Source organism: Thunnus maccoyii, chromosome 8 (assembly GCF_910596095.1).
Source record: "Thunnus maccoyii chromosome 8, fThuMac1.1, whole genome shotgun sequence".
NCBI classification, from domain to species: domain Eukaryota; kingdom Metazoa; phylum Chordata; class Actinopteri; order Scombriformes; family Scombridae; genus Thunnus; species Thunnus maccoyii.
This window is the reverse complement of record NC_056540.1, coordinates 24872717-24896687: the sequence shown is the minus strand read 5'-3', so window position 1 is coordinate 24896687 and position 23971 is coordinate 24872717. Positions and strand designations below refer to the sequence as shown.

The 23971-nt window shown below is 38.6% G+C and overlaps 1 protein-coding gene and 2 long non-coding RNA genes across 4 annotated transcripts in view; 2 read left to right on the top strand and 1 right to left on the bottom strand.

Annotated features, from left to right (window-relative positions):
- fgfrl1a (fibroblast growth factor receptor like 1a) overlaps positions 1-20381 on the bottom strand; it is a 73653-nt gene extending 53272 nt beyond the window's left edge. The window contains exons 1-2 of the mRNA XM_042419313.1: positions 19824-20381; positions 18075-18178 (exon numbers count right to left, since the gene is read on the bottom strand). Of these exons, the coding sequence (XP_042275247.1) occupies positions 18075-18138 (64 nt within the window). The 5' untranslated portion in view covers positions 18139-18178; positions 19824-20381. The remainder of the gene's footprint in view (positions 1-18074; positions 18179-19823) is intronic.
- On the top strand, positions 10519-15245 carry LOC121902114. Its single transcript, XR_006097468.1, has 3 exons — positions 10519-10607; positions 14658-14851; positions 15157-15245. It is a non-coding gene; the product is annotated as an uncharacterized LOC121902114 (long non-coding RNA).
- Positions 20382-20986: 605 nt separating the features above from the next.
- Positions 20987-23473, top strand: LOC121902204. 2 transcript variants are annotated; one of them, XR_006097492.1, is made up of 3 exons: positions 20987-21058; positions 21469-21584; positions 23013-23473. It is a non-coding gene; the product is annotated as an uncharacterized LOC121902204 (long non-coding RNA). The 2 variants fall into 2 exon arrangements; XR_006097491.1 differs by having other exon boundaries at positions 20989-21054; positions 23013-23472.
- The last annotated feature ends 498 nt before the right edge of the window (positions 23474-23971 follow it).

Sequence of the window (23971 nt, the reverse complement as noted above, 5' to 3'; positions counted from 1 at the left end):
AAGCCTTATCCAAATAACCACAAGAAAAAGATTTATTCAAATGATTAATTTAATGAAAGAAAAAGGCTGTTGTGGGAACAATTTGCCACTTTGAAATCCAGTTTTACTTGCAACTGTGGGAAAAAAATGTCTCATACTCAGACTTTCTGAAGCACGTCACATAACTTACTGGTCCAGGTACAACCAAAAACTAGCATTCTACTAAAGAGTTTGTTTTTAAGATTGTTTTTGTATCATTAAAGAAAAAATGTTCTTGATTTGTTCTTGCATGGTCTCATTTGCTACCATTGATTGAATGACCTAACTCATGACTACAGCCTCAGAATCTTTCATGGGAAAACAGTAACCACACAAAATGCCTCACTGCAGTGCAAATATAGTGGTTTCATATTGAACATATTGAACAGACAGTTTCCTTACTTGGCTCCACTGTGGCACATACATCTTTAATAGGAAAAAAACAATGTGTTTAGCGCTGCATTTTGTCAAATTATTATTATCAAATAATCATTTTAGTCCCTTTTTCCAGGGCAAATGCCAAATATTTGCTGGTTGTAGCTTCTCAGATGTGAAGATCTGAAGCTCTTTTGTGTCAGACATTATAGTAAACTGAATATCTTGAGTTCATCAGACAAAACAAGAAATTTGAAGGTGTTGCCTTGGGCTCTAAAACAATAAACGGGTATTTTTCACTATTTTCTGACATTTTATAGACAAAATGATTAACCAAATTGGGGAAATAACTGTCAGACTAATCAAATGATAATAACCATTAGCTGCAGCCCTAAATGTGTTTATCAGGAAAAAACACTTTTCTTATTCATCCCATGTGTTCTTTTCGAGAGCAAGGATGAAGCAAACTAATTATCTGAATCTAGACATAGACCAAAGTTTCTGTTTGTCACACAATTCCGCTTAAATATCAAGAAAACCTGCAAAACCTACAGTCAGCGGTCCAAAAGTAAACTCAGCAGTGCACATCTAATAAAGAAAAGACAGAAGATACTTGAACATGGGGAAGTGGGAACAAGGCTTTTTTTGAGGAAACCAAGGCAAAGAACATAAAGTTCTGCAAACCACCAAGAACCTGAGGGCGGCTTGAACCCGAAACATTCTTTTAAAGCTTATAAAGGGCTTTACAGAAACCACATCATGCACAGTACGCACTTGTGTGAGAGGGTGCAGTAACAACTTGGCCCTATTATATAAATGCAGATTAAGGGAAGTGAAGAAAGAACATTAAGGGAGGGAAAAGAGGGAGATGGGAAAATCAAGTGTGAAAGATACACAACAGACACCTAGGCAGAGAGTGACTTAAGGGATGTAGCTGTGAAGGGATAAAGAGAGAGAGGAATTAATCCACACAAATATCTACCTGCTTACATTTGAGGTAAACTGCTCACTGGACAAGAAACTGACATTTTAATGACTACCTTGGATAAACACATGATGTACTTCTACTTTCTTAAAATCTTGTATTACTTTTTCATCCTGTTAGACAAAAACAAAAAAAAGACTGACAGAGGTACAGACATTCTCAATGGTCCATTAACACGTTGCAGTCATGACTTGTTGAAAACTGATCTGGTAGTTGCCCATGAACGAAGCTATAAAAGACTGTTTTTTTTCTGTCTTTTCACAGACAGAGATGAAGGGTAAATTAGATTTTACACAGTTTGATGAGCATATTAAAATACCACACCTGTCTCCTATGATGACAGTGTCTCCAAAGCATCCATGTGACCTGATTAGGTTCATTTCACATTATGAATCAGGTAATTCAAACACTTTTAGTATCCGAAGCATGCAAACTTCAGAAAGAGAGAAGATTGCCTTATGACTCTGAAGTAGGAATATAAAATCACCTTGTAGCTCTTTCGATGGATTTATTTGACAGTCATAAAATACACATAATACTGCTTCACCTGAAGACAGTTATCACGTACACTTACAAACTGTTCAGGATTAAATTACACTATAAAGTCCACAGGCTTATTTCCAATGTGGAATAACTTTTAGCAGGAACCAAGTGGACAAAGAAGGAAGAAAAGAAAGTAAAAGGAGAGAGAAAAGATGAGCAGAAGAAAGACTGAAATAAAAGAGGTAAGCAGACCAGCTGGGACTGAAAGTAGGTCAAAGGCCACAAGTACTATTCCAGTTCAGTGTGTGTGTGCATCATTCCTGGCTGGTCAGTGTACGGAGGCTGGGGACTGGGTAGCTAAGCATAACTTTGTCCTGAATCATCACCATTAAAGCATTAAATTTTTCTCAGAAATAAGTAGAAACAGTAAAACTCCAGATTCAAGGCGTCTTCAGGTTTCAGAAAGCAAAAACTTAAGGTGGTTTAGTACCACCAAGAACCTAGAAACGGGTTCTTAGTGGTACTAAAAAGGAACAATAAACGATGAATCAGGGAACTGGATGTTCACATCAGTTTGGCAGAGCAGATTGAAGTTTCGCATTTAAGGCCTTACAAACAGACACATTATTTCGAGACTTTAAGAGCAGCAACATTTTTAACACAAGGAGAAAAAACAGACATCCAGTCATGTAAACAGCTTCACTACTTCACTCTATCCATCCTTCATTGGTGACCTCCAACAAACACTTGTTAAGCTACAAAGTCTTTTCCTAAAACTGCAGCTGTGGCAGGTGTTGCTGTCGTATGTGTGGTATCCAGGGTCGGGTCAATTTACTTGTTCAGTCACTGTCAGGTTACAGTCACCACCAGTGGACACAACTTAGCAATGACCCACTGAACCAGACAGAGACAGAGAGAACATTGAACATATGTGTTATGGCAAACAACTAAATTTAACTATATTAACCTCAATATAATGGTTATTGCCATTGCATCCGTTAGTAAATGTAAATTGTTTGTGTGTTTCTGTAGAGCACCGAGTACCTTACAAATAAGGCAAGACATAGTTGGCATAAGGTAAGAAATAGTTAACACTTTGAGTGTGTGTGTTAGTGTGTATGTGCATGTTTGTGAACCAAAGCAGTGTCCTCGACCTGACTTTTATCAGCATTCTGGTGGCAGACACTGTTACTCATTAACAACAGTGATAAAACACACACACACACACACACACACAGACACACACACACACAGACACACACACACACACACACACACACACACACACACACACACAGTTCTGCCACCTGCTGTGGTCCACTTTGGTGATAAAGAGTTGAATATTTGCTGTAAGGGAGCCTTTCATATTGACATAACCGATATAAAGATGGAGACAGAGTAAAATGGCGAGACAGATGGAGACTGTTTTTATAAACATCTCTATAGATGGATTTAGCTTCCTTGTAGTTAAAGAAGTGGAGATAAGATACAAAAATCTTGTACTCAAATAAGACTTTTGCGGTTTCTATTTAATTTAAATTTAATAGGATTTACTCTGCAGAAGTCACTACTCCTCAGCACCACTTTAATATGTTACTTTCTCAAATCAGTTACTAGTTTTATTAACCATACATTTCAAAGGTACAGTACTCTACATTAAAGGTAACTTATTTGAGCGCTCTGCAGTTACTGATTAAATAAATAAAAACAAAATGCAAAAGCAGGTGCTTCATCAGAAGTTAAATGACTATATTCCAATGTGTAGTTAGGACCTGCCTTACATTGAAATGTAGCTATTTAAATGTTGAAAGATGGTTTTATGTAACATAGATGTCTTAAGAACTTTCACTTTTCAACCTTTTGACCTACAAATAACCAAATCAATGCTGGCTGGGATACCATCTAAATAAACACGTCTATCTGTCTCCATAGATTTTATTTCTGCTAATTCTTACTTTGTTTTCTGAATTAGTAACTTAAGTTTAACCTGTTGTAACCATCACATGTCATCCCTGCTAATAGTGTCAGGTACATTTGTGTCTTTACATTCTGTAAGAAAAATTGAGGACTTTGGGGGGGAAAAAAAGATCCTAAACACAAGATTCTCAATCAGGTTGAATGTTATAATTCTGGATACACTCTTCTCCCTCCTTCTTCCTCCTGTATTTCCTCCTCCTCCTCCACCTGTGTGTTTTCTGGTTCACTGGGTGGGGAGTCAGACATTCCAAGCATGCACATAACACGTAACACATACACACACACACACACACACACACACACACACACACACACACACACACACACACACACACACACACACACACACACACACTCTTGCCCCCCTCCCACATTCCACACCAATCCTCAGCCGTGACTAAGTCCATTTGTTCAGCTCAGGTCACTGTCTCATCTTAGCCTACTGTGTATGTGTGAGGGAGTGTGGTTTAGGTGTGTGTGTGTATGTGATTGCATGTGCTTGAACTATAACTCTTTTTTTTTTTCTAATCTCTCCATGTAGGCTGACATCTAAATGTCTCACAAAACCTTAAAAGGATAAAAACAGCAAAATGAAGAGTGGAAATACCCATATGAAGAAGCAGCAGTCCAACTGACGTCTTCCACAAACCTTTAACCTTCATGAAACAGCGAAGGTTGCCTCAGCATGAAGTAATCCTCGATTCACATCCATCTCTGACATTTTCCCAGCCAACATGGGATTTGAGCCTGCATACTTACATCACTTACACACTGGTAAAAAAGTGGAATCTAAGGTCTTGTTCAAAGAGACAAGGTATCGGTGCAGACGGTTCTAGCAAAGGAAAAGACAGGATCGTCTGGCAAGAAAGTTACACCTGGCTCAACTTTTGCCATAACACAATGAGATGTCATCCGGCAAGCAGCTGTTGGCCAATCAAATATGTATAAACTCACATTCCTGGTAGATCACTTTGTGAAGGAAATGCTGTATTTCAACTTTTTACCTTGATATCGATGACGAGACATAGAATAATTACTGCTGCAATGACTTTCCAGAGCAGAAAAATCCTTCCTTATAATATTATGAACAAACTGCAGTGTCCCGGTGTCTGATAAGCCTTCACACTCATGGATCTGTTACTTAAACTGGACTTTATGGATCATATTTCAGTGACTCACCAGTACCTGAAGCAACACGCTCCCACCAGTTCAACCCTGTGTATGTTTTTAAAACAGGGTTGTTTCCGGTCTGAAAGGTCTGTGATTGTGAGCAAATGACATTATGGCAGCACAAATAAGAATTAAAATGATTGATAATGACGTTGATTAAAAAAGGCAACATAGTATTTGTAATTGTACATTTCGACTTTTGATTTTGGGACAGTTCTGGCACAGGACCCGTTTTCCAAAAGCACTGAAAGGCTAAGTTGGGGACTAATAATGGGACTGTGGTCATCTTCATCTTAATATGCATTTGCTAAATGGGCCCCAACTCTGAAAAAAGTTGGTCTGGAGTCCTCATCTTACTCACCAGTATATGTGAAGAAATCAGAATAACCACTGGTTGAATCATACCTTTTATACACACAATATCTGTATGTGTGTTTTCAGCACATACAGTATTTGCCATGACGCACATAGTGAGCCAGGAACAGAGCCAGAGAGGTGTTGATTGATAGTGGACACTCTACCAAACACACACACACACACACACACACACACACACACACACACACCCACACACACACACACACACACACACACACACACACACGGGCGCGGGCAACTCCAGAATACCACCTGAAATGAATCAGTCATCATGTCACTTGTACCCGTCAGTATGTGCTAATCTCTCTGTCTGTCTCTGTCTGTGCATCTCGCTTTTTTCATCTCTTGCTCTTGTTTTTCTCTCATCAACCTGCATACATGTGAGTGTGTGTTTGTGTCTGTCTTGATTACAGGGTTGAACTGTAAGAAAAAAAAAAAAGGACCCGTTACATTGCAATCCACTTCTCCAGATTCTCAGTAGATGAAAAACGTAGCTTCTCTACTTGTTTAGCTCACTATGTATGCGGTACATAAGTAAAAGTAGTTCAGTAGTAATAATATCATACTAATATACTTAACTTAAGAGTTGCAACAACTGGTCAGTTAACTGATTGATTGACAAATCGATCAACAAAATAGTAATCTGCAACTCTTTTGATTAATTATTGTTATTGATCAATCATTTCATTCATTAAAAAAGAAAAAAAGTTATACGTTCCCCAGAGCCAGACAGACATTTGTGAAGATTTGCTGGTTTTATTAGTCTCATGTGATATTAAACTGAATATTTTGGGATTTTGGACTTCAGGTCAAACAAACCAGGCAATCTGAAGATGTCACCTTGGACTTTAGGAAACCTTGTCGGATACTTTTCACTGTTTTCAGATGTTTTATAGACCAAACGATTAGTCAATTAATTGAGAAAATAATCAGCAGATTAATCGATAAGGAAAATAATCGTTAGTGGCAGCTCTACTTAATTTATATGCTTATGTATACTTTAAGTATCACAAGTAGTATTATGCAAAATAGACACTTTCAAAGTATGATATTATTATATCGCAGGATTATTATATTATTCACAACATATAAGCAGCATGTGTAGAATCAGCTACTTTATATACTGCTGAAGAAGTTAAATGTAATGAAAAAAACATCATATTTTACAGTGTAAAATCTGTAAAGTAACTATTAACTACAGCTGTCAAATAAATGTAGTTTAATAAGAAGAATATTACCTTTAATATTCTTAGTCTAGTAGGATAATACAAAATAATAAAATGAAAACACTCAAGTGTAGTACAAATACTTACTTCAAATGTTACTTGTTAAAATGTAACTTACCATCACTGATGGCTACACACAGCAGACAGAACCTAGACTCTTAAACCTCCACTATACTGATCTGAGAGCTTTCCTTTCCCCCACCTTCTCCATTTTCCACCACGTCTGACTGCCTTCACTAAAGCTCCGACAACACAACAGTTAAATCCCAGAAAGCAGCCCATAAGTACCTTTGTTAATTACGTGTGGAAGAATAGGCCTGTTGTGTGCCGGTGTGATAATGGTGCCAGCACAACAGAGGGATTACCTCCGGATAATACGTACGCTGAGATGACCAGTGTGATGAAGGGCCATGTAGTGGGAAATAATTAACACAGCTAACTGGTCTGCAGGCCTTCCAGCCAGACGTCAGCACCGTGTGGTTACTGGAAGAGGATTAATGTCTTGAGTTATTTCACTGCGGGTGTAGATACTCTGTTTTTGTAATAATTTTACAGATCTGGTCAATGTTTTCCTGGTATTTTGGGAAAAATGCAAGTAATGCTAGTTATGCCATTCTCTGCTGCTTTTTGAATTATTAACAATAATCAACACAGGATGCGCTGTCTACTTTGGCTGCTTGTGAAGTCCTGAAATAGTTGTAGCACATTGTGTCAGCACACACTGTCTAAGTCTCTACGTTATGAACTTTTGGCTTTTGGCAGCTGTCTATGAAGAGAAGTTCAATCTCATTGGAGAAATTTTCTGTTGTATTAAATAAACTTCAAAGCTACATTAAATCATTTTTATGCAGGTCCACTAATTTCAAAACCATTATCATGATTGTAGCCAAACTCACAAGCTGCAGCCATATTTCCAAGATTGAAAGCCAGATTCAGAAGCTTTAGTAGGCCCAAATCATAATCTGCTACCTTAAAATCCAAAAAATACTGCATTTGAAGTCAAATTCAATGGATTTGAAGTGGAATTTCTTCCATATGAAGCTAAATGCATAAATTCCAGCCCTATTAACCATTTTCTAAACCTGACTGATCAGATCTGGAGCAAAAATCCGCCTGCTCACACGTAAAAAAGTGTAAATCATGTCTTCTGACAACCATTGACGATCCTAAAAGAACCAAAAAATGACAAAATACAATCAATGCAAATCTTACAGATTACGATACTAATTTGATCATGAAAACAAATCAGTAAGTAAGGGACAATTAAAAAGCAATGGTTTGGGCACACAACAGTCCGCAGTGCGTATGTCCCCTCCAGAGTTCCCGTCTTGCTGAACCCACCCCCACATCTCTCACAGTCCTCTCACATTCCCCCTGCAGTATGGATTCCACATCGACAGCTGGCACTGGGAAAAAAGACGAGTGCATTTGTGTCCCCTCGTGCCTGTTGGTTTTCAGCTTTGTGACATGTTTTAGTTTTAGCTTCTTGGTCACGAGGAAAAATGGTCAAAAACAGTTTCCAATCCCTTTTTATAATCCTTCGCTGTAATTTGATATTCAGTTTCATCTTTTGCTTTAATAGCGAGGATACATCGGTGAAAAAAAAAGAAAAGATACATGTATATGTATATTTATGTGTTAGATCAGGTAAATCATGACTTTAAAAGTTTGAACTGAGACGAGTAAGAGTTCAACGTGCCCAATATGTCATAGTTTGGAGCTACAGCAACACCTTTCAAAAACCCATTTCCTAAAGCTGTCAGCCTTAACATCCTGCTCCTAATCAGCCTCTGCCTCCCGGGTTCAAAGGTCATCTGTATGTCTGATAAACAACCAAGGAGAGAGAGTATGTGTGGCTGACTGTCCACAACATGTCAATCACAATTGAGACTGAGGTCATAATGGTGGTATTTTTGGTCAGGGTGGCCGTTCTGTCTATCACACTCAATCACACATTCACAGACACGCATACACACAGCTGCTCTGAGTGCTGCTTTGCCCCCCCCTCACCAAACCCAATCTGACAGGCTGAAACCCAAAGAAAACAAGGGTTTGTGTCTCCTGTCCCAGCGATCACCTTTCAACATCTCATTTGTAATGGCATCAGGAATAACAGCTGGAGTGTGTGTGTGTGTGTGTGTATGTGTGTGGGGATAGGGGGGGGTAAAGGGGGTTGAAAAGGGTCTGGCTGAGGATTAGATGAGGAAGAGGGAAGCCAAGAGAGGTAAAGAAAGTGGCAGAGAGGAGTTAAAATGCCAGAGAGCGAGATAGACGGTGACAGAGAGAATAGACAGATGAGAGAGGGGGAGATGTAAAGGTAAGTACAGACAAGAGTACAGACAAGCACATCGGTAAGTGTCACTCAAACAGACCTCCTGGTGAACAGTTTTGATGGAATGAAATTCATTGTGAAAACTGTTGACTGCGGGTGATTTTCAAAAGTAACCTGGAACATTATTTCTGGAAAAAACACACTACTGTTGAGTTTTTAAAAAGTAATGTTTTCATGCTGTGAGAGAAACAAACAAAATTCCATTAACCTCTATCATACTAATAGCGTGTCTGAACTGGAGGCATGTGTCTCAATGCTGGGAGGTGCTATTGACGCCCTCTGATTGGTGTTTTTTCCCAGGTTTTACATTTACTTACATATTACAGCGGAAGTTCTGAGGACTGAAACGTCATCAATAAGTACAAGTGATTGACAGTGTGCAGGATTTTTCCTTTCAATCAAAGACTTTAAGAAATAAAATACATCTTCTGTACAAATTGATTTTTGATAAATAATCTAAGCTCTAAGACGACTAGTTATGATAACACTTAAGTCAGCAGTTGAATCAATATATTGTGTTTGTTGACTGACCTTCAAAACTAAAATTTTTACTGCAGATGACCTTTAAAATCTGTACAACAACTGGGTGAAAAAACAGCATTGAGAGACAATATCTACGTAATCATCTCCATAATAGTTGGAATGTATCAATTAATGTTTGCCGGCACTGTTTCTGACATACAACACATGTCAATTACTGAGCTGAGACAGAGTGAGAGACAGAGGAGATAAAGGAGTGAAAGCAGAGTGTTTGTTGTCCTGTGGTGTTCCTGATGTGTTATTACAGTCTCCTCTGGTGCAGGCATGTGACCCTCACTCACTCACACATGCACACAAACCCGTGCACACACTCTCCCTGACCCACTGGCTGCCCTTTGACCTGCAGTGCTGTAGCGCTGACCAAACATACCCCAACCCCACTGAGACCACAATACAGCACTGTGGCGCCACAACCCACACAATACTGCACTATGCAGGAGAAAGAGAGCGAAGGATGAGGGGGGGGGGGGGGGTCACAGACGAAGAAGGACAGTGAAAGAAAGAGCAGGGAGAGAGAATCTTCTACATATGTATCATGTCCTGTTCAACAGAAGAATGAAAAATCAAATCTCCGAGCCGTGAACATCATCTTGTTTGCTACTAAAGGAGAAGAAGTCCACAGTGACAAGACACACACATGCACAGTATGTGTAGGGATGATAGACGGTGGAAAGAAAGACAAATGAAGATTGAAGACTAGAAAGAAGGGGGAACTGATAAATAATATTAACATCCCTTTTAAGAGCAAATTCAGATGGTTTGTCCTTCATTTCCTGCTGATGAAAAAAAATCAGTGTATACCCCTGCAATTATAACCTCATACATACATACTCTACCTATTCTTTTAGAGTTCTTTTATCTTTTTAAGAGACTTAACACCTTTAACTGTTAGTAAAAACTCAAACTCTGTAGCCAGACATTGTTCAAACATACAGAGCTGTATTTTAAATTCTACTGGAGATACCAAAGTTTCCAAAGATACCAATTATGTCTGGCTGAATAAAACATCTACAATATTTCCATTTGTTTGAATAGTGCAGCCCTAACTTCAGTGAAGACTTGGAACAAGCTGATATGACAGCGTCACAGAGTGCGGACTAAGAAGACTTCTCCGACCTTAAATGTAAGGGGTTAAATTCATTGTTCTTAAGCATTTACATTCTTTGTCCTTCACTATTTCTCTTGACAAAGCCTTATTTTTCTATCTTATCTTCTCCTTTTGGTTCTTCTCTCTGCTGCACCCCCTTCACAAACACACATCACATCTTCACATCCCTGCGACACACAGTCAACCCCCACTGAGAACGTCCAGACAGCCCTATTACTACCCCGCCATTAACAATGTCAAAGCAAACATTGACTTTATCTAATGTGGGCTAATAGCCTTTAACATTAACAGGCCCTGTAAAACTCTGAGCTGCAGAACAGTGGTTGCAAAAGTGGGGAGTGGAGGAGTGAGCCTGCCCGTCAAGGTTCCCAGTCAGTTCTCTGTGAATGGGTTCATGTCAGTGCTGGGTTTTTTTTTTTCAGAGCACAAAATGCATACAATGCCTAAAATGTGTGTCTAATGTTTTAATTATTTCTAATAAAAATATAGGTTGAAGATTCAGGAGAGTAAAACATTTTAGGACATTTCACTCAAGAACGTCCCTTAGAGATTCATGAAGAGTTTCCCATGTCTGCAAATATTTCTTCCAAATTCTGACATAAAACAACATTTACATAAGGCGATATTAAAAAATATATCTAGATAAGCCTGATATTTTAAAGTGACATATTGCACCCTTTGGCATTTTGACTTTTTTAGCAGCTCTGGTTGTCCAAACAGCAAGAGAACATTTGGCCCTGACATTAGGATTTAACAAGAGGAACTAAAAGAGTCATTTGTGCCCTTTGAAGCTTCCCTTTGTCTGTTAATCGCCATGTAATCAACAAACACACACATGCACTGAATATTTTTTGCTCTTTCTCTCATTTTAAAGACAAAATGAGTATTGTGAGCGATTAAAAATAATAAATTAAGACACATAAAGTAGGTGGTCACCAAAATAGATTTTTAAATTTTGGAGTGAGACCAAAAGTCAGTTCACAGGTCTGTTTCTTAGTCTATTGAACTAGGAAATAAAAGCATTAAAATGTTCTTCCCTGACTATTATAAATATACATTTTGCTTCCATTCTTTGGAAAACTTACTCTTCTAAAACCTTCATCCTTGAATGATGATGAAGATTAACCAGTTTATGGTGGCCTGGATCCAGCTCTGCACTGCAAACGCTAGGCCTGGCAGGCAGATGCCCATCATCACCACCAGCAGGCCGTATAATGGTTATCAGCATGTCAAATGGTATTTACGATAGCTAGCTGTGACTTAGGACGCGTAGCATGCACACACAACAGGAGCAGGGTGGAGGGGATTTACTCATGTGAGTCTATGAGTCTGTTTACAATGAGGTAAAGATGTGCGTTTGAAGCATCTGTCTGTGGTATGCAGTTGTTTACGCGGAATCAAGATGCTCTTCTCCTCCTTCTCTCCTCATATGGACAGGCAGCTGTATACCCGCTGCTGGTCGGGACCAAACATGAAATTTTAGGTTGAATCATTGGCTTTGCTGAACAGTGATCAGTATTTTTTACCATTTCCTGACATTTTAAAGACCAAACAACTCATTAATAATGAAAATAATAGTTTGTTGCAGCCCTAATACTCAGGTTAAGACAAAGGTTGATGACAACAAACTTAACTTTGAACACAGGAGAAGAATAGTACTCAATTTCTCATTTCTGTCTGTGGCCCTTGCAGGCGCTTGTACTCCTTTCTGTGATGTTCACGTGGCTCCACTCAACCTCCTCCCGTTTCTTTATGCAATTTGAAGAAAACAGAGGTTGAAAAATACTTTACAAGTGGTTCACCCTGGTAGAAAACATCACCTTTGTCTGGTATATCTCAATTGATGGTTTCTGACACCCATGACACTTCTAGTCTGTCTATTTGTCTTGCAATCTAGAAGGTTTCCTACAAAGGTTTTAAGTACCGCTAGTTATCCTGTGCCTCCTCTTCCACTCCTCTTTACCTTACCGCAATTCTCCCCTACCTATCGTTGTTAGTGTTAGCGTGCTAATTACATTCCTCAGTAATGATTGAGTGGGACAGGAGGTGAAGTGATCGTGGGCTGTGTGTGTGTGTGTGTCTCTGTATGTGTGCTTACATGTGTAAGTCATATTTATGGGTATCGTCCTTCAGTGTGTGTCTTCTTTTTGGCTGCTTCTATGCAACAAAGATGCGTTTTTAATGTGTTTGTGGCTTTTTACACTTACTGTAACAACAACTGAACCCTCTCATCTCAGTCTCTGTTTCTCTTCCTTCCTCCTGATATTGGGTGGTCTATACAGCTCAATCACCGGGAAAACATTATATTGTTTAGAGAACTGCGCATCAAGAAACCACATACACAAAACCACACTCATCTTCTAATTTCTTAGTAGACCATCTTTCCTAAATCTACTTCCAATGATACTGTGTAAAAGAGACGGAAAAGACAGCAGACCATCATGGGATGATGCACATTGTAGCTAATCTGAACATGCAATAACTTCAATAATTCTATTATCATAATAATGTGATTTCAATATTATTATCCTCTCTCTGCCCTGCTTCAATTGTTTGACTGTGAAGGGTTATGTAAATACCATCTGACATGCCGATAACCATCTGACATACACGTGTTACACATTTCACATCACATGCACAATTAATATAAGTGGTTTTTGTGTATGAAGGCATGCACATATGACCCAATAAACAAACACTGGATCTGCTGAGTGCATTCCGAGTGTTACTTTCCCATCAAGTCTTGCGCTTGACTTTTTAGTTACACACACACTGATCCTCGCGTGCCACCTGTCTCATCATCGGTTCAGGAGAAAGCAACACAGATTACAATTTATGTAGGTTTTTCCATTCAAAAGAAAGCTGAGCCCTTTTCAAGATGCAACATCTGTATTCCAAATGTTTTCTTTTTTTCTGTAACTTTGTTTAACGCAGTTGAAAAATGGTCAAAAAAGAAGCTGTTACTCTTTGATTCTGAGGGCTAACCCCAAAATTTTATAGCTTTTATTTGGATAGTTGGAGAATGTTTGTGTGGCTGCAGTGTAAATATTTCACTGTAGTATCACTTCATCTACATTTGGTCAGGAGGAAAATTACACTAAGATTGCAGCTTATGATTATTTTGATTATAGTGCAATCTGCCAATTAATTAGTTCTCGATTAACTGATTCGCAAAATAACGAAAAATGCCCCTTATGATATCTTAGAGCTCATGGTGACATCTTCAAATGCCTTCTTTTGTCCAATCAACAGTCCAAACTTCAAAGATATTCAGTTGACTATCATGTATGGCAAAGACAAGCCTCAAATCATCACATTTCAGAAGCTGCAACCAACAAATATTTGGCATTTTTGCTTAAAAAAGCGACAAAAATGATAATTTGATCATCAAAATTGTTGCTGATTAATCTTCTGTCTAATCGATTAATCATCTAATTGTTGCAGCTTTACAATACACCACACACACACACACACACACACACACACACACACACACAAACAAGGAATGCAATGCCTACTGTATAAGCTATAGCTGTTGCATGCAGCTGTAAAAAGTATTTTAGGCTGGACCTGTCTTTTACATTCTGCACTCTTGAACCTAACACTGTCCAGCACGCACTGGCCCACAACTAGTCTTTGACTCCTGTATTCAAGCTAAATGCCATTCAGCTAACAGGGGAGAAAGCTAATCTCTCAGCAGCTCAGTCTCATGCTCAGCTTCACACACAAACACACACACACACACACACGCACACAGAGGTCCAGACATTGGTTCAAACAGTGAGGTTGTGTAAGTCTGTGGAGTGCAGTTTATGAGAGTCTACATCTGCTGCAAAAAGGGCATAAATGTTGCATCTTTATCTCTTTCTGTCTCTGTCTTTGGTCTTATCTCTGTCTGTATTTCTTTATTTCTTTGTTTGCCTCCTGTTCCCTTTGGCTATCTTTTTACTTTTCTTTTATCTCTTCGTCTGTGTCTGTATCTGTATCTCTCTGTTCCACTTTCAGTCCTGTTTTCCTCCATCCTCTTCTTCATCTCCTTATATTTTCTTATCCCTGTCATCTCAGTTTTTTTGCAGAAGCCCAGTGAAGTTCTCAGCCACTTCACTGTTCCTGCCTCCATTCACCAATCAACACTAACAGTGGAAAACAGACTTCAGTGCCATCTGATGCTCAGTCCCCACCAACTCCAAGGACACCCGAGGAAAAGGAACTTCCAGTGACAATTATTAAAACTGTTTGACTGCCTTTTCATCAAAACAGTGAGCCATGCTCTACTTTTGCTGTGATTTTGGTGCAGTTGTGAAGGTGCTGTTGGACAGAGCTAGCTGGATTTACACAATAGTGCTCTTACATTTATAGTGTGTGAACCAGAGAAACAAGGCCACATAGGAGTACATGTTTTCAATCTTCACTGTCCCTTATGTATTTCATTATGTTCTGCTTTTTATTGTTAATTGTTTATGCAGTTGCCCCGGGTAACCCAACTCCACTATGCATATTTCTCTGGGATATCTCAATAATCACTAGGTCACTAATATAAATGTCTCTCTGTGTTATTTCTTAGAGTGCGATGGAGAATGCAACAAACAGCCAGTGAGAGGAAGCCTTTTCTACAATCTGTTACATTTGTCAATTTTCTACTTAAAGACTGGGAATTGTAATCATGGGTTTGTCTTACTTTTCATTACCAGTTTACAGTAATAAAGGATTAGTTCTGACACCATTGTTTATTCTGCAACAGTGTTGGAATCAGTGAAATATGTTTGTAATGAACGACTTTCCTCAAGGGGAAATATGATATTATCTGCCTTAGTTTTGATTTATTAAAGTAAGTGTTTCTGTTCGGTTCTCCTAGCGCACACCCTGCTGAGGGACTGGGACACTAGCGAGGCTTGTTTACCTCCCCAAACGCTGTGTTGTATGTTGTGATGCTGATACTTATGGGGTTGATTTTTTTCAGCAATAGTGGGCTGCTGAGGATGTGATATTGATATCCTTAACAACTATTGTACAGGAGCATCCAAGCAAACCCCTTAAACTCTACCTGTAAAGTTAAACTGCTCAGTGACCAGTGGTTACACTGGGAAAACTGTTCGACCAGGATTTCATCTATCTTTGTGTGCTTATTGTGGACGTGACTGTATTTGCAGCTTTTCTTATAAACTGCAATGCAATTTGTTGCATTTTTAATAAAATTTTCCAAGAAAGAGGAGTTAGGAGAGTTTAAAAATTGGAAAGCCAATACAACACATATGTATCTGCAAACAAATTGGAATGCTTGTTTTTGTTTGGCCCTTGGTACATTGGTAATGTGCAAGCAATGTTTCAATTTGACCATTTTTGATGGGAAAAAAATGACAGAGATTGGATGAAGTTGCAGGTAAATAATGCAGGAATTGGTTGAATTTGCCTTAAAAATCACAAGATTGCAAGATCTAGAAGGAACTAGTTGAAAATGTGCTGAAAATCGTGACTTTATTGCGTTCTTTTTGTCCCGTTATTCATATAATTCTTCTGTTTTGTTCAATATTACGACTTACAGTGTAAACAGGGAACGTTAAAGATGAGATACACACAGAGAATCGATGACATGCTGCATTACCCAATTTCACAACCACAAATTCACAATTACATGGTATAACCTCAGCTGTAGTGGCCACCAAAACCCAGCATCCTGCACACATGCCCCAGTACTGCAAAGATGGCTTTCAGCTGTCTCTACTCAGTATTACTCATGCAATAACAACAAAATAAAAAACAAAAAAAAGAAGCCTTACACTGCTCTGTATTACTTGCATGTGGTAAATTTACAGTCAAACCAACACTGTCTTTTTTCATTTCTTCTACCTCATTTTACAGCAGCCTCAGTTATATTTCTCCCTGTCTTGATACTGTACTTTAGCCAAGTGAGCAGATCTCAGGCAACTCAAGTCTAGCCTATCACAAGATAAGGGAGAACTTCAGTTTCTAATAGGTACATAATGGCATTTTGTTCCTTCTGTCCTCCTCATGCTCTCTTGCCCTCTCTCTCACACCCCCTCCTATAATCTGTTTCCTTCCCTTGTCCATTTTTTCCTTTCCTCCCTCACTCCTTCCCCCACAGGTCCTGCTCTTCTTTCCCTACCCCCCCTTTTCTGTTATCATCCATTCTTACAGTCGCTCAATGTTCCACCCCTCCTCTGTCCTGTGGCCCCCGTTTTCCCTCCTTCACCCTCTTTTATTCTTTCTCTCTACTTCTCTCCCCATCTCTCCCTTCCACCCTTTCCCCCTCCTTCTGTCTCTCACTGCTGCCTGCCCTGCTTTCATTGACAGACTGCAGGCGGTGAGGGGGAGGAAATGCTGTGGCATTGCACTGCAAACATCCCTAATAGGCTAATCTAATCTCATCTCTTTGCGGTCTATGGCCCTGTGTTTACTTTCGGCCCCGTGTCTGCACGCTGGCTCGGCCTCGCCTCGCTGAATGCAGCTTTGTTCCCGCTGAAAACTCATCATCAGTGTGATCTCAGGAACGGGCGCCAACTCCAGGACCGTCTGCCCATAATGCCTGCAGGCAGGGGACACGTTCTCATCTATATGCAGCATCTCTACCTGTTGTTGTTTGTTTTTATTATGTTTAGTTTCACTGAAAGAAACACGGTGGCGTGCTGAGTTGTGCGGGTAGATGATCCTGACCACCAACATCCCTGTGGGGTTGTTCAATTTAGATTTTTTTGTTGAAATACTTCATTTTACACAGTGGCTAACAAGGCAGCATCCTTGCAAATTTACTGGGAGGTGAGATAACCACAGTTCAAGGTGCATGAGTTTAGCTCCGAAGCAAGTGCAAAAGCACATGACAGTAACTGAATAACCATTCAAAGCCAAAGGTTCACTGACTATCCGAAGAGCAAAAGCATTCGTTAAGTAAAGTTCATCCAAGGACAGCAGTCTGCAGATACTCCACAATCTGAGCAAATGTGTCAGTTCAAAAAATGTCAAAACAAAACAACAGAGAGAGAAACAGTTTAAAAAGCGCAGAATTGAAGTAGTTCCAAGGAAAATGTGATAATGAAGACAAAAATGAAAAGAGGAGGGGGTACGCGCCTGCAGTTGCTATTGTCCTCCCATCATGCTCTCAGCTTTAATGAGACTGTTGTGTCTGGAATCACAGACAGCCACAGGGATCGTACCACCATGTTTCATAACCACTGGATTTATCAAATACTGTAATGTGTAAATACTCCTGGAACAGCAGTTTGACAGCAAAGTAGCAAAGATGCAAAAACTGGAAATTTCACTGCAGCAAATTTACCAGACGAACATTTGTGAGACTTTTTTCACTTTAACTGTCAGACAGTGACAATGTCAGCTGCAGTGATTAGTCGTATTGACGGTTACCGTCATGTTGTCATGTTGCTTGTATTGATGAGCGTATTGCTGATACTTTGGTTTTTAAATCTTATCTCTAAGTCTCAGTTAAAAGTAAGTGTCACTGTCACTCACCTCTGGCATCGCTGGACATCACAAACGTCTCCAGCACCAGCAGACAGAGCCAGAAAAGCTCCATTTTGGTTTAGTGATGAATACGAACGCCCAACCTCTCCAACCTGAAAGATTAATTATCATCATAAGAAAAATAAATAAATGAAAAAAGTGACTTATGAACAGATAACAGGTGGCATATGTATATTTAGGAGATACTGAGTATTTATCTCCCATCTTAAATGAGCATTTTCATGTTTTAAAATACACAGCTCCTCATAAATCCTCTACTTATCCAAGCTACGGTATTGTCAGCTGTCATACTGTCTGATTTATTCCAAAAACTCACCAGCCACCTTCATTATTTCACCATCTGACAGGATTCTGTTTATTAGCCGCTGCCAAAATAGCTGCTAGCGCAATGGAATTATACCATAAATTACTACAAACTGGCTGACAGCTGGTGAGCATCTATGTAAAAACCTGCCTTCGATTTTAGAAAAAAGCAGGAATGACTTATTAGACAATATAGTCTCTGTTCTCTGCAGGATGCACCATATCTGCCTGTAACGATGTGTTGTCTATTAAGTGTTCGACTAATTTTCTCCTTTTTTTAATAATGCATTTTCAATTTTCTCTCTGATCATGAACAGCAAAAGAACCTTGCTTAAATTCCTAAAAAAGGTAGAGTGTACATAGAAGGTGAAAGAACAAAAGTCTACAGCAGTCATAAAGAATAAGGAGTTCATCATTGGCTCGACACCAGCATAAATCTGTCCAAACTATCACACAGGAGCTGAGATTTTCCAGTAGTCAAACTACAGTATTTTCCTCACTGATTTATTTAGTCCACCTGTCCATATGTCTCTCCTTACAGTGTTTTTTATCTGTCCGCCACATAAATTCTTCCTTGAGCATTATGGGATCTTATTTCAATACTTCACAAGCTGTATCTTTGATCAGTATCTGTCAACCTCAGCGTCTCAGTTCACCAGAAACTGCTACACACTTTTTAAAGTGAGGGATAATTGATCTGACTGTCGTGTATGTGACAATCAAGTGTAGGCTTTCAACCTTCTTGACACAGGTTCAAGCACATTATTTTTTGCATTAAGTTTGTTGTTACTGGGACAACAGTGTAAATCTTTATTCCATAAATTCACAATAATCATCATGCAAACCAGCTAAAAGTGACTGTGAATTAAAGAGGAGGAAAGCTTGCAACCTGTGACTGTCTGCATAATGATGATCTCAAACCGGAGGCTTATGTAAAATCGATCATTTACACGGACATTAATTAAGAAATGTACAGTAATTATGAAGACTGCTCCCTTTCATTCATACAATGTGGCAAATTCACCTTCCCTTATTATATTTTACGATATGAATGTATTGTCTGTCTGTGTAACCGCTTCATAAATTTAGTAAAAGTGAACTTTGCAAGCGCAGTAACAGGTTATAACGTTGTTATTCATAGATATGGAAATTCTTCACTTTAAGAGGCAGAACTTCTGTAGATGATCCTGCTGAAGATCAAGAAAACAGCACAACTTTGACTAAAATTAAACTTTTAATCAAGACACACTTAAACTTGCAGCCTACTAGGACGTTAAACACCTCATAAAGTAGCCCACAAGTTATAAAAAGGAAGCAAAACAAGAGATAAATAGCCTACAGTTTATTCACTAAAGACTGCAACAGACAGGACAGGACCTTGTATGTATATTAACCTATAGCCTATATAATATTACATTGATTTTTTGGACTTACTGTCAAACTCCCAGCAGTGATGAAATATCCACAGTGTGTTACCCGCTGGTGACCTGCACATATACCATGCCGTTATCCCTCAAGAAGCTCCTCACCTCCCTTCCAATGACTTTATGATTTCAATAACTTGATCCGCGAAGAATAAATCACAACTCTGAACAGACGCGTCTGTCACCGAAACGTCAGCTGCTCGCAGCCTGAATGAAGTCGAGTTTGAAAAGTGCACAAAACAGGCAATAACAAAAAATATGGGAGCAAATGAAGTAAAAAATGAATAATATATAGGCTAAGGTCAAACACGTGAGCGCTGAAAATGCAGGCTGTAGTATTTCTGAATGACAGTCCGCATGTAAACCGCTCGAAGGAGACCGCTAACAGAACCGGGAGAAGAAAGAAGAAAGAAAGAGGAAAAAAACTTTATCTGCACGTCCCGCCAGTTCGCCTAACTATTCAGAGAGTTTTCTATAAAATGAAAACCTGAATACTATATCCACATTGCCTCCAGCAGCGGTTCACCGTCCAAAATTTCAGCCGCAGGCAAGAAAACAAACTGCGTCGACGGACTGTCTCAGCACGGAACTTCCAGCCAATCAGAGTGCAGGCCAATCAGAGAGCGGACCAATCAGCGAACAGGAACGTGCTGGACAAATTTGGAGCGGTTCTGGGTGCTGAGGAGGGGGACATTAACTCAAATTAACTTTAATTATATGATAGTAATAGCAACGGTGCCTAAAGTGCACTAGCATCAAGCTGTAAAGTCTGGATTTGTTTTAATTATTAGCGTGATTTCTTGTATTATTGTTATTATTATTGTTATTGTTATTCTTCTTCTTCTTATTATTATTATTAGTAGTAGCAGCCTAGTAGTAGTAGTTGCTGTAGTAGTAAGCCTAGTATTAGTATTACTAGTAGTAATAATTGTAGTATATAAATACCGATATAATAAAGGCATTTTTAGTACAGAGATTTATACAATTTTTTCTATTGTATTCATATCTATTGTATTCTATTTATGAAACCTGTTGCATATAGAATACCACTGCTGTGCTCTCTGGTCCTTGCTGGCTTGCTCCCAGTAACACGGTGGACCAACACTGCCACCTCATGGCAATTACATGCTATTACAGCAATGCGATTTAAACTATCGTTCAATTACTGAAAGTGTTTCCCTTCACAGGCAGCAAACGGTGAGCTTAGTTCCTGAAAATGTCCTGCTGCACCGATGGTCTCGGTAGGTTAGTAAATAATAATTTTCGCAGAAGTTCAAGTCTGTCTCTCTCTCAACTACATAAGGTCCACATACACAATCCATCAACGATGGATCTGTTCTATTCTCTCTATAACCTTTATTTAAACAAGTAATTTAATCGAGATCTAAAAAAGAAGCCTCACCAAGCACTTTAATAAACTTATTGAGCTCCACTCTTTCTAACTTTTTCAAACTGTCCCTCTTTCCAAATGGAGAGTAGCGATTTCCTGATGGAAACTTATGATCTGAAATCATATTTTCATATTTTCATCCAATTATGTGGTTTTACAAGCATCATTTCCTATAAAAATCATGTTTTAATATGGAAATAAGATCATTCTATTCTATTCTATTCTATTCTATTCTATTCTATTCTATTCTATTCTACACTGTTAGCAGCAGCGCCATCTCCTGGTAATAAGAGGAACAGCACACCGACCTTCTCATCCAGCATAGGTCTGATGAGTCTCAAGGCAGATGGGATTGTGACAGAGTGACAGAGATGCTGAGAGGTAACCTCAGTCTTGATAAACCACATAATTAACTGTGCAGCTGCCTTCAGATCATTAGAGTGTTTTAGCGTTTATGTGCTCGTTTTGTGCTGTGCAACCCAGAAAGTCTGCTCTGATCAATTCTGCAGGCAGTTGTTTCTGCCAAAAGCTTAGAAAAAACATCTGACAGACAAAATTAGTGACTAGCTGTAAAGTAACGGAAAAAAAATGAACACAGCTTAACTTTATATCTCAGGTAGGCCTAGTGTTACTGTTGAAAGGCCATAGATATAGTCAGAGATATGGCATCATGTCATACTGAATTCTGTTATTAAGATGCAAAATGGCCCAACTATGACATGATATTTCTTTTAACCTGTATGACCCTGTATAATTTTATTTGGACACTGGGAGACTTGTAACCTCCAGTAATTAAATAATTTGTCTCCCTCAATGGACTCTATCAAATGTCCGCCACAATCTCACCCCTCCTTAATGCTGCAATAATCATATTAACATATAACAAATAATAACAATGGAGTCACTACGTGTAATCTGAAACATGTCCACCCACAGAAAATTATCACTGAAATGAGTGGTTCCCTTCAGCTCTGTGGAGTTTATTAGTGGTTTTAGTGCACTGTTAAGACTTTTTTCTCTTTTGCAGATATGATGGAGTTTCAATACATTTACTAGATCTTTCCACACAGTATCACAGTCGATGTTATTTGAAATCTTCTACAAAAATGCTTTATCAGTTTGTTCCCTTGTTCGCTTGGATTGACATCAGTTAAAATATACAGACCTACATATCATATGTGCACTATTTAGTACAAATCAAAATGACACTGTACATAAATCTAAAGCTATAAACCTCTCTCTCTCATCCTCTGATGGATGCAAAGACCTGTGAAATTGGCCTTCAGTTGGATGTGATTTTGGTGCTTTTCTGATGCCAGTGGAGACAGTGGAGGCCTATTTGTAAAGGAAAAAAATGTGAAAGCAATGAGAAATCCAATGAGTGGACAGCTGTATATTTTTTGTGGTAATTATTTGGAAGGCCTCATGGAAGTGATCATGTGACAAATTTCTTGGATCTGTTGAGTGAAGACAGAGAAGTAGGATATAAAACACAAGGGCAAAATGATGGATTATAAAAATCAAGGTTTAAACACGAATCAAAGATATCTTCTTCAGTCTTACAGTAAGTACATTTCACACTTCAGGAAAACATTTAAATGACTTCTTTTCCAGTCTGTATTCAGATTCAGAACAACCTGTGGTTTATCTAAAATGAGCTGAAAGACATTAAGGACATCCAGTACTTTACATCAGTTATTTAATACAGCCATTTCACCGTGATGATTTGGTTTAACTGTGAAACACAGCAGAGTATTGTCTGTGGCTGTGTGCCAGTTCCATCGCTGTAACCACTGTGTTTTATTTCAGAGTCAGGAGAAGGCAGACCAAACTCCCAGGGGTGTCAAAGTGTCGGAGCAGCCGAGAAAAAGGTTATCTGCTGATTTCTTAAGTGAAAACCTGAGACTCTTGAAGAACTTTTAATGCTACCTGGAAATGAACGAGAGAAAAATGGAGAAACCAGAGAAAAGAAACAAAGTTAAATGAATTCATTTAAAAACTTTAACTGGGGATGAAAAGAAAAAGAACAATTGAATTTTGGAGAATCAAAATAATAATGTTTTATAAAAGTAAAAACCATAAAACAGTCTGAATTGAATGCTGCCAAGTCAAACTATGACAATAATTATCACTAAATGTGGTTATTTGCTTTATATGCAATGAAAATGACTCCATACTGTAAAACCTCCCCAATTAAAACATATTTTCTGTCCTGTCTTTCATGCCTTTTCCACACTTCTAACTCCTTCAATACAAAGTTGGTTGATATATAAAGTTATGAGGAAATATTTGGTTGCTAAATAGAGCAAACAGCATATGAACTACTGACAACAACTCATATTTTTGTGCACAAATGAAAAGTATTTCAGAAAATCTATTGATACTTCTTCAGCCCTTATGTAAGCAAACATCCATGGAAGTGAAGTGAAGCATTTTATTGTTAACAACAAACTCTTTTAATTTATGGAAGAGCTTTAGAGAGACCATTGATGACACTGTAATAAGCCTTTTTCAGGGAAGACATGTTGGAAAAGCACAGGTGTAAATAATAAAATTAATATTACCAATTATGATCACAGCTACCTGTACTCACCTGGTCTCAGCTTTAAATATGACATCAGATTTAACCATGTTAATACAAAATATTATATTACATAAAAGATAAAATACAACACAAATAACATATTAATGATTTAATGGAAATCAGATCCCCCAGAATCTAGTATTGGTCCCTTGTTGTCATAGGGGTTACAATACAATTTAGCTCC